Source organism: Canis lupus, chromosome 5, assembly GCF_011100685.1.
Source record: "Canis lupus familiaris isolate Mischka breed German Shepherd chromosome 5, alternate assembly UU_Cfam_GSD_1.0, whole genome shotgun sequence".
NCBI classification, from domain to species: Eukaryota; Metazoa; Chordata; class Mammalia; order Carnivora; family Canidae; genus Canis; species Canis lupus.
In genome coordinates, this window is record NC_049226.1 from 64,507,358 (window position 1) to 64,518,591 (window position 11,234).

Genomic DNA, 11,234 nt, shown 5'->3' on the forward strand with positions numbered 1-11,234 from the left:
GCACGTGCCTGAGTAACTGGGTCGCACATGCAAGGCAGGCTGCAAGCCCTCCCTCCACCCACTGCCTCTTCCTTCACAAAACCCTTCATCATTCTTTCTTTCACTTAGGAAGGCCTTTCCCATTTTGAGATACAAAATATTCCCCCAAGTTTTTCCATAATTCTTTTATAGTTCTGCTTTTTAGATTTAATGATTTAATCTATCCAGAATTTATTTTGGTACATGTGATGTAGTCTCTCCCCAAGTAACAGCAACTATTCCAAACCATTTCATACACAATCCTCTTTTCTGCTACTGCGTGAAATGCCACTATAGTGACATATGAATTCTAAGATAAACCACACTCTGCTTCTGGATTTTCTATTTTGTTCCATTAAACTACCTACCTATTACCAGACCAACACATTAATTTGGGGGGAGAAAAAAATTTAAAACAAAAATTTTTTTTAAGATTTAATTTATTTATTCATGAGAGACACTGAGAGAGGCAGAGACATAGGCAAGGGAAGAAGCAAGTTCCCTGCAGGGAGCCCGATGTGGGACTCAATCTCAGGACCCCATGATTACACCCTGAGCCAAAGGCACACGCTCAACCCCTGAGCCACCCAGGTGCCACAGGGGAGAAAAAAAATTTAATATCTATCACTATCACCCTCACTGGCATTTGTTTTTCAAAATCCTATAAATTTTTTGACGTGCCAAACCCTCATCCTCCACCCCTGAAAACCTTTGAACTCAGAAGCCTTCTGAGGAAGAGCCAAGCTCCCCAGGAGCTCTCTTGGCAAGATACGAGTGACTGCCAGAAGGGATGCCCTGTGAAGCCTGAAATCAGGAATGTCTAAACTGAACCCAAACAATGGCCACAGGTTTCCAGGAGCTAAGATCTGTTCCTAAAGAGCTGGAAATTGTGGGGGCACCTGGCTGGCTTAGGCGGTGGAATGTGCAACTCTCGATCTTAGGGTCATGAGTTTGAGCCCCCCTTTGGGCATAGAGATTACTTTAAAAATAATAATAATAAAAATAAAATAAGTAAAGCAAAACAAAATCAGCACCTAAATATGAGGGATTTCCTTGACAAGACAACCATATCTCTACCTGTGTGTCCTTCTGGAGACTCTGCACAGGACAGGCATCTGATATCCTCGTGTATAAAAAGGGGACAATACCAGGGCAATTATGGGGAGAGAATTAATTGAAAAGATGTATTAATCACTTAGTACAGGGGATCCCTGGGTGGCGCAGCAGTTTGGCGCCTGCCTTTGGCCCAGGGCACGATCCTGGAGACCTGGGATCGAATCTCACGTCGGGCTCCCGGTGCATGGAGCCTGCCTCTCCCTCTGCCTATGTCTCTGCCTCTCTCTCTCTGTGTGACTATAATAAATTTTTTAAAAAAATTTTTAAAAATAAAAAAATAAAAATAAAAAATCACTTAGTACAGTGCTGAGCACACTCCGGACATTGCTGTAGTTGGCAGTTTCCATTGTCATTAGCTCCAAGCAGCCAGCTTTTACTTTAGGGTCAATTTGGTTGAAACTGACCTTTTTTCCCCATCACCCCTTTGCCTGATCAGAGTCCTAATTCTGTAGCAGATGAGACTCAGGATTTTTTTTAAGATTTTTATTTATTTATTCATGAGAGACACAGAAAGAGGCAGAGACAGGAGAAGCAGGCTCCGTGCAAGGAGCCCGATATGGGAGTCAATCCTGAGACTCCAGGATCAAGCCCTGAGCCAAAGGGAGATGCTCAACCACTGAGCCACTCAGGTGTCCCAAGACTCAAGATTTTCAAGTGAGGTTGTTGTGAACTGGGGCTATAGCAGGGGCCAACTGGCACAGAGTGGTCACTCACACAGGATAGCGACATGTCCCACTCCTTGCTCAAGACCACGCACTGAGGGATCCCTGGGTGGCTCAGCGGTTTAGCGCCTGCCTTTGGCCTGGGGTGTGATCCTGGAGTCCTGGGATCAAGTCCCACATCGGGCTCCCTGCATGGAGCCTGCTTCTCCTTCTGCCTGTATCTCTGCCTCTCTCTTTCTCTCTCTGTGTCTCTCAGGAATAAATAAATAAAATCTTAAAAAAAAAAAAAAAAAAAAAAAAAAGACCATGCACTGTACCAGCCTTTCTCTGGGGGCTGCTTCTCAAGTCAACACATAATCAGGAGTGTGTGTGGGGTGGGTTCAACTAAGGTGTCCTGGTGCCTTCCTCCCAACCCCAGAACACTTGAGTACAACGCAGATGTGAGATTCACTCTTTCCATGCAGAGAACAGTAACTCTGCCTGCCTTTAGATGTCTGGACCTGACAAGGGACACAGGTGCTGATGGAAGCATCTCTAAAAGGACAGGCAGGAAAAGATCCAGTAATCACATTAAAGATTGAGGGTAGGTGTGCTTAGGGTAAGGGAGACACAGGTGCCAGGATTCACTCTACATTTTTAAAAAAATTTTTTGAGAGACAGCCAGGGCAGGGAGAAGGGGCAGAGGGAGAGAGAATCTTAAGCAGACTCCTCACTGAGCATGGAGACTGAAGTGGGGCTTGATCCCAGGACCCTGAGGTCATGACCTCAGCCAAAACCAAAATTTGGATGCCTAACTGAATGAGCCCCCCAGGCGCCCTTGGGTTCACCCTACTTCTTAGATAGATTTCCTGTTGCTGAGACCAGAATACACATGTGAAGACAGCCAAGGTAGCCATTATTTAAGAAAGTCAAATAGGTATACCTTCATCATCTTCAGGGGTCCTCCCCTTAGATTTATCATTGTCCTTAGTCTTTTGCTTCATCCTGGAGGTGTTAAAATAGCGAGTGCCACCTGTAAGGAATAGGGAACATGTCAACAAGATCTGTCACTACAGGGGAGCATCAGGAGAAGAGTGCATTCTTTAATAACCAAACCAAAACAGAAGCCATCTGAAACCTGCATGCCTAAGATCTAGAAGTTTGTGGTAATCACTCTTAGTATAGTAACTGCTAATTATAGAATAATAAACTACTTCAACCTACAGAATACCTTTGTAATTCAAATTAGCAATGCAAAGGAAAAAAACTTATGACCATATACTGAGCAAGTCTCATGAGTTTGGTGGAGAACAACCCCTTCTATACACACAGTCACTTTATTTTTTTTTCAGTCACTTTAAATGAATTTAAACAAATGAGCAACATGGTGGTTTGACATGTGCAGCAGCAACAGCAACCCAGTGGCCACCATCACCAAGACACAACACTTCTCACATGAAAGGCTCTGTCTTGTCCACTGTCTAATTAAATTAATGTTTAAAAGGAGAGGAAAGAGGGCAGCCCTGGTGGCGCAGCGGTTTAGTGCCGCCTACAGCCCGGGGTGTGATCCTGGAGACGCGGGATCAAGTCCCACATCAGGGTCCTTGCATGGAGCCTGCTTCTCCCTCTGCCTGTGTCTCTGTCTCTTTCTGTGTGTGCGTGTGTGTCTCTCATGAATAAATAAATAAAATCTTTTAAAAACTAAATAAATAAATAAATAAAAATAAAAGGAGAGGAAAGAGGGACACCTGGGTAGCTCAGTGGTTGAGCATCTGCCTTCGGCTCAGGGCATGATCCTGTGTCCTTGGATCGAGTCCTGCATCAGGCTCCCTGTGAGGAGCCTGCTTCTCCTCCTATGTCTCTGCCTCTCTCTCTCTCTCTCTCTCTCTCTCTCTCCTGAATAAATAAAATCTTTAAAAACAAGGAAAAGAAAGTGTCTCACCAACTCTGAGAGCTGTAGGTTTCTTCACAACGTTAAAGGCACCACAAATGAGAACATTTTGATGCCCCTTGACAAGGGCTCAGGCTAGCTAAAGAGTGAAGCGTGTGCCACTGGGTGCCTTATGTGGGCAAACACAGAAGATGAGCGAGTTGATGCCGAGTGGCTCTTCCTGACCACATGTGGGCACCAAGCCACTTACCGTCCTCTAAGAGCTGGAAGACTACACTTCTCCCTATTCCAACTGGATAGAGGGGAAGTAAGATCACGGGTGTCAATCCTGAAGGTCCTAAGTCCTTTTGCCCTAAGATCTCTCCTAAGGATGTCATGGTATCTCACTGAATGATGAAACTGTTAAGAATGAATTACTTGTGACCTATTTGTAGTTGCCTACTGGATATAAACATACAGAGCCACTTTGAAGATCCTTACTAGACCTTCTTGCAGCTGGCTAGAGAACACGGAAACCCTTGTAAGCAGCCCAATTATTGCTATACGCCAGAATTTAAAATACAGGGAGGGGGATGACTCAAATAAGCACAAGTGGCCTATTCAGACTTTATCTTTGCAAACTTCACTTTAGAGCATCTAAAGTGCTCACATTACACAGAAGCCAAATTCCTCTGAGTGATTTTGTTTCTCAGTGTCAAACCAGCCATATCACCCTAATTTATTTATAGATGTCACAGGATGTGCCTATCACCTGTTTCAGAAGATACACACCTAAGAGTTTCCAGAGTCTGACTGGATTCTGGACTAGATGCTGTCTCAACAACAATCCAGTGAGCCCTTCAAAGGTAGGGGTTAGCAGGCACAGCTGCAAACTCTGAAAAGAAACAAAAAACACAGAGGATGGATCACACTAATACCACACCAGAGCAATGTGGACCGAAAATCTGGAGTCTGTAGCAAAATCTCCTCTGAGAACTCAAATATTTATAATGTTTACATTGCCCTGATATATGATCTAAGCATTATTTCAAACTTTCAACATCAAAACAAAAGTGATGCAAGGAAGCCAGTCAAAGAAACATAGAAGGAAAGGCAGGGAGTGCAGACTGCCATTCTGTGCCCTGAGGATCACAGCTCCCTGGAAGGGCTAAGTGGAAGGGAGGGCCCAGAGCCCTTACACCTGACCTCTCCAGACAATGCTCCTTGCAGAACATTTTCAGGAACTATAGGGGGTTACTAGTCTGTCTTTCTGAAGTTCTGCTTTCAAGATGAGCATTTTCCCACTTGTGTTTTATGCCAAGGTCAATGATCCAATTTAATTTTTTTATCTCTTTGTTGGCACTTTCTTCATTTGTTTTATTTCTTTGTTTTTAATTTTTTCCTTAGCTCATCTCTGCCCTGCTATCAAGGAAAGTAATACCCCGGGGTGCCTGAGTGGCTCATTCGGTAAAGTGTCTGCCTTCAGCTCAGATCAGGATCCTGGGGTCCTGGGATGGAGCCCCACATCAGGTTCCCTGCTCAGTGGGGAGGTTTCTCCCTATGCTCCCCGCTTGTGCTCGCTCTCACTCTAATAAACAAAATATTAAAAATAAAGTAATATCCTGCTCAATGTTTTTGGGTAGCAAGCACATTCCATGTAATTTCCTGTTAGCAACAGGAAGAACATTCCTCATCTATAGTTATTGTCCCACTTAATTAAAACTACTACACCTGGCTCAGTGATGACTGAGTTCAGGAGTCCTATAAGGAGTAGACACAGAATGTAGACTGGGCCTAATAAACGAGTATCATGAATTTGAAAGATATAAAAATTTAAAAATTGTCATTCTCTAAAGTCAGATCCAAACAGTTTGTTTAACCCAGGTTACTTAAGTTTACTTCTGTTACAGCCACTGGTGAGGGAGCCTGCGGAGATTCCACAATATGTGAATTTCCTACTTCAGCCTTTCCTTTCATAGAATAAGCATGGGGTCAGACTAAAGACAATATTAATTATGATTTTCCTTTTCAATAGAACTAAAAGTAGAAAGGAAAAAAGTGTAATACATCTATACGTCCCTCAGGTTCAGGCTCGGGAGGAACAACCAGTGATCTACAATAGAACTATAATACAAACGGGTCTTCAAGTTACGGTAAAAAAGAACAATAATAAATTATGACCTCAAGTATGTTAAGCTCCTAAGAAAGGACTGGAAGAAAAAGCAGCCAAGATGGCACTAGAGCTTGGGATCCTTGTTTCTAGGTAGAGGTCACTTGAGCAGATCCTGAAGCACAGCCCTCACTTAAGGGTGCTCAATTAGGGGGATCCCTGGGTGGCTCAGCGGTTTGGCGCCTGCCTTTGGCCCAGGGAGCCATCCTGGAGTCCCGGGATCGAGTCCCGAGTCGGGCTCCCGACATGGAGCCTGCTTCTCCCTCCTCCTGTGTCTCTGCCTCTCTCTATCATAATAAATATATCTTTAAAAAAAAAAAAAAAGAGTGCTCAATTAATCCAGGTCCATAACGCCCTCCGCTAGGAGACAAACCTAAGACAGCTGAGGGAGATCTGCTCATACAAAACTGTCCTCCCACTTGAGCGATGGCTAGGTACCATCATCCTCACAACGTCTGTATGTGAGCCAATGGTCAAATAGTTCTCGGTCAAACTCTTACTGGATTCGGTTTTTAAACATTTTTTAAAACTTTATTTTTAAGTAATCTCTACAGCCCACGTGGATGGGGCTCGAACTCATAACCCGAGGATCTAGCCGCTTGCTCCACTGATTGGGCCAGGCATCCCTGGATTCAGTTTGAAGACGCTAGGAAAGTAAGCAAATGGGCAGAAAAAAATCAATACACGAGAAAAGGGCTGGAAAGATGCAGGCTGGGGCCTGTGCGGGGTCTCTTCCAGGGCTGCCCTGGGGTGGGGGGAATGGGGGGACCCGCGGCTAGGTGCTGGCTGGGGGTGAGGAGCTGAGGGGTGAGAGAATGAAGGGTGAGGGGATGCGAGCGTGAGGGGACGAGGGGTAAGGAAATGAAGGGGTGAGGGGATAGGGGGTGAGGGGATGGGGGGTGAGGGGTGAGAGGATGCCTGGGTGAGGGGATGGGGTGAGGGGATGAGGGGTAAGGGAATGAAGGGGTGAGGAGATGGGGGTGAGGGGATGGGGGGCTGAGGGGTGAGAGAATGAGGGGTGAGGGGGATGCGTGGGTGAGGGGATGAGGGGTAAGGGAATGAAGGGATAAGGAAGGCATGAGGGAATGAAAGGGTGAGGGGAGGGGGGTGAGGGGATGGGGGCTGAGAGGTGAGAGAATGAGGGTGAGGGGATGCGTGGCTGAGGGGCTGAGGGGATGGGGGTGAGGGGATAAGAGGTAAGGGAATGAAGGGATGAGGGAATGAAGGGGTGAGGGGATGCGTGGGTGAGGGGCTGAGGGGATGGGGGTGAGGGGTAAGGGAGTGGAGGGGTGAGGGGATGCGTGGGTGAGGGCATGGGAGAGGTGAGGGGATGGGGGGGACGTGAGGAGATGGGGGTGGTGAGGGGATGAGGGGTGAGGCTGCGGGAGGGCCCAGCAGCGTGTGGGGCAGGAATGGGCGGTCCCCGACCCCAGGTCGGCGGTTACCTGCTCGGCGTGGTCTCTGGTCCCCACGAGTCGGGTCGGAGGCCTGTGGACGAAGTGGAGGCACCTCCTTCCCGCCCCGGGGGAGAGGCCTAGGGTCCAGCCAGAGCAGGGGCCCCGCAGTCGCCCAGACCCCACAGCAGGGCCCGGGCGAAGAGCTCGCAGCAGCAGGAGAGCGGCCGCCATGTTGGCCCGGAAGCGGCGCCTGCGCAGTGGAGGCCGCGCGAAAGGCGCCTGCGCAGTCGGGGCTGCCCAAGCCGGTTGCCCGCCGTCCACCCGCTGCCGCGCTCCGCCCGTGTTTCCTAGCAGCCTGCGAGGTGCAGCCAGGTCGCAGGGTCACGGGGCGGAGCGGGAGAGCCCGAGGAAACGAGCCCAGAGAGCCGGCGTTCAGACCCCGACCGCCACCGGGGTCCGGGACCCCGGCCTCAGCCACCACCCGGGATCCAAACCCCGGACTCAACCCGGACCCCAGCCTCAGTCTCCATCCCGGACTCGGACTCCGACCCCACGGCCTCAGCCTCCACCGGGGATCCAGACCCCGACCATCTGGGGACCGGGGACCCTGGTCCATCTGTCCGTGTCTTGACCGCAGGGCTTCGCCCTTGCAAGTGCAGCGGTCGGGCCTGGGGTCCAGCCTGGGGCTTAGCGGAGGGAGGGTGGCCTGGAACCCTCGGGTGCCGGGGTCCTTGTCCTAAGAGTGTTTCCTTTCGGATAATCATGGTAACTAGTGACTTTCTGCCAACGGCACGACGAAGTCTGGAAGTGGTGCCCAGCCCCGGTGACTAGGATGGCAGCCTGGAGTCAGTGTGTCGGCGCCCCCGCCCCTCTACTCCACCTGTGCACCCTTTCCCTGCGGCCTGAGGCCCAGCGCCTGAGGGCTCCGCCTTGACGCTGCTGAAGAGCTGCTGACTGCCAGCCGAAAAGCTCCTTTCCTAGAAAACTGAAAGGTTAGGTGGATGTTCCAGAGTAGGGTTATGGTAACGTTGTATTCCACAAATTCCTACAGGCATCTTAGTAAGAGCTGGTGCCCGGCTCCATAGCAGATACTCTTAAGATTTTAAGAGAGAAAGAGAGAGAGCGCGTGCGCAAGCAAGGCCTGGGTAGGGAGAGAGGGAGCAGCAGACTCCACCCCCACCCCCACCCCCGCCTTAGCGGGAGAGATGGGACTGGATCCCAGGACCCTGGGGTTGTGAAGCGAACCAAGGCAGACGCTTCACCAGGTGCCCCATATCAGGTACCCTTATAGTCACAACTCTGAAGTACTTATTTTTTTAGATTTATTTTTTATTTATTTATTCATGAGAGAGACAGAGACTTAGGCAGAAGGAGAAGCAGGCTCCTTAAGGGGCCCCAATGTGGGACTCCATCCTGGATCACACCCTAAGCTGAAGGCAGACGCTCAACCACTGAGCCAGCCAGGTGTCCCCTCTGAGGTACTTTAATACTTATTTTATGGATGAGGACACAGCCTCAGAAATTAAAAGTAACGCATCGAGGGGCGGCCTGTGTGGCTCAGCGGTTTAGTAACGCATTGAAGGTCGCAGCTAAGAAGTGATGGCACAGAGTCTCTGAGCTGGTCTGACTGGTTTCTGGGCCTGCACCCTCCACCATGATTCCTTTCGTCTTACACAAGTACTGTGATTTGTGTGTCCTTCCTTCCTTTGCTGCAGAAACTGGAAAAGTTTCGGGACATTTTTTACCGTCAGTAACTTGATTACGAGTGTTGAGCTCTTCAGTGGCTGGTGCTTTTGCAGAGGTGGTTACTGGAAGTTGGTTTGCAGAGAGAGTGACCCCTAGGCCCCAGGCTGCCAGTGGCTCACACACCTGGACTCACTGCCTTTCCTCTGTTTCTCCTGTCCTCGTACCATCTTCCTCTTCTCCAGCCCCCCAGCCCCCTCCATACGCTACTGGTTAAGTCGTCCCATTCACTTTGTGCCTTCCAGCTAGAGCTGTCCTGCCCTCACTCTACCCAGACCAGTCCTGTGACTGTGACCAGACTTCTGAGAGCGTGGTTTCTTGCACCTTATCGAAGCTTGTGCAATGTGCCCTGACAGGAAACAGCCTAGCCCCCCATCCTCAGGCCTATGCCCTCATCATCCAGTCCAGAGGATTTGTGATTCAAAGCCTCCTCGAGGAAATGTGAACATGTTTGGGAAGAGTGTAAGATACTATCCTACTAACACTTGAAGTAAAATTGTTACTGTGGTCTGACTTCTTGGCAACAACTCAGAAGCAGTGCAGTGGCAAAGGGCCAGCCTCTGGTGGAAGAACACTGGCTTCTGCCCTCAGCCTGTGACCTTGAGCAAGTTACTGGGTTCCCAAGCCTCAATTTTCTTGACAGTAAAATGGGGTTATAATTATCTGCAAAATGAGGCTAATAGCAGCCTTGAGTTTCCCACGGGGCTGTCATAACAATAACATGCAATAAAAGAACCTGAGAACAGCCCATGAGGCCAGAACTCTTTTCATCCAGGACTTTTCTTCCTGGGATGTCATGGCAAATGAGATTGTGGGAGAAGAGATTATGGATGCATTATTTAGATGCATCTAACAACTGTTCTGGAGCTTGGCTGTGTCCAGGCCCTCAGGTGACTCTGCACCTGCCCTGCTTCAGTCCCCTGGACAATAGGGATCTAGTTTAGGCCTCCAGGTGCCCTGTGACCCAGACCCTAGAAACATCAGGCCTAGGCAGGCTGGTTCACAGGACCTTCCTCAGCCCTCAGCCCTTACCTCAGAGGCGTTCCCCGCCACCACATCCATCCCTGGCAAGATTTCTTCTTTCTCTGAACTCAGTGTACCTCAGGACAGTTCCATGTGGCTTCCCTTAACCATCTGTGGACATCTCCCCATGAACTAAGCAATCCTGAGGAGGTGCATGTGCTCGAGCCTGCGCTATGGGAAGACCCCTGCCCACTCCCACCCCTGGGGTCCTGGCGCTCAGAATCCTGACAAGTCCTCCTTGTCTCTAAAGTAGGAATGACATGCTAGCAGTTGACACAGGAGTTGATCTTTTGGGCCCTTTTTGGTTTTAATGTCTATATTTTCTTTCTTTTTTTAAGATTTTATTTATTTATTAATGAGAGACAGAGAGAGGCAGAGACACAGGCAGAGGGAGAAGCAGGCTCCATGCAGGGAGCCCAATGCGGGACTCGATCCTGGGTATCCAGGATCACACCCTGGGCCAAAGGCAGGCGCTAAACTGCTGAGCCATCCAGGGATCCCCCAGCAACTAAACTTCTAAACTCTTTTCTTTTCTCAAGCACAGTTGCTTCCACACTTAGCCTGTGTTTTGAGGGCCTCAGGTGGCTGTGCCATGTAATTGTGGCTTCCGTAATCCTGCCGGGCAGCTAGCTCATCCTGCTGAGGCCACGTCGCATAGCTTGGAATGACCTGATCCACAATAAGGTAGTTGGCTAATATTAGGACATCTTCTATAAGATATACTCCCTTATAGGACGTCTCAGTAAATTCATTCATTTCTTTGAGTTTGGGTAAATTTTGTTTCTGAACTAGAGATCTTTCTTAGGAAATTATTTCTTCTCATATCACTTGTTAGCTGGCTTTCAGTCATCATATGTACAAGATTTTGTAATCATAGATTTTGTTCTTGAAAGGATAAAAAGTCCATTTCTACTAGCAAAATCCTGTACAGAAATTTGTGTGTGACTAAATGTCTGTATCCTCAGTGTTTCTCAAGACAGCCGTGTGTGAGATTTTTTTTTAAGATTTATTTATTCATGAGACACACACACACATACACACACACACACAGAGGCAGAGACACAGGCAGAGGGAGAAGCAGGCTCCACACAGAAGCCCAATGCGTAGGGGATCCCTGGGTGGCGCAGCAGTTTGGTACCTGCCTTTGGCCCAGGGCGCAATCCTGGAGACTCGGGATCGAATCCCACGTCGGGCTCCCGGTGCATGGAGCCTGCTTCTCCCTCTGCCTGTGTCTCTGCCTCTCTCTCTCTCTCTCT

General features: G+C 48.9%; 1 protein-coding gene across 1 annotated transcript in view; it reads right to left on the reverse strand.

The window, feature by feature from the left end:
- Nucleotides 1–7,481, reverse strand: part of SPG7 (SPG7 matrix AAA peptidase subunit, paraplegin) — a 38,547-nt gene extending 31,066 nt beyond the window's left edge. Inside the window, exons 1-3 of the mRNA XM_038538013.1 lie at nucleotides 7,261–7,481; nucleotides 4,438–4,540; nucleotides 2,719–2,808 (exon numbers count right to left, since the gene is read on the reverse strand). Of these exons, the coding sequence (XP_038393941.1) occupies nucleotides 2,719–2,808; nucleotides 4,438–4,540; nucleotides 7,261–7,443 (376 nt within the window). The 5' untranslated portion in view covers nucleotides 7,444–7,481. The remainder of the gene's footprint in view (nucleotides 1–2,718; nucleotides 2,809–4,437; nucleotides 4,541–7,260) is intronic.
- Between the last annotated feature and the right edge of the window lie 3,753 nt (nucleotides 7,482–11,234).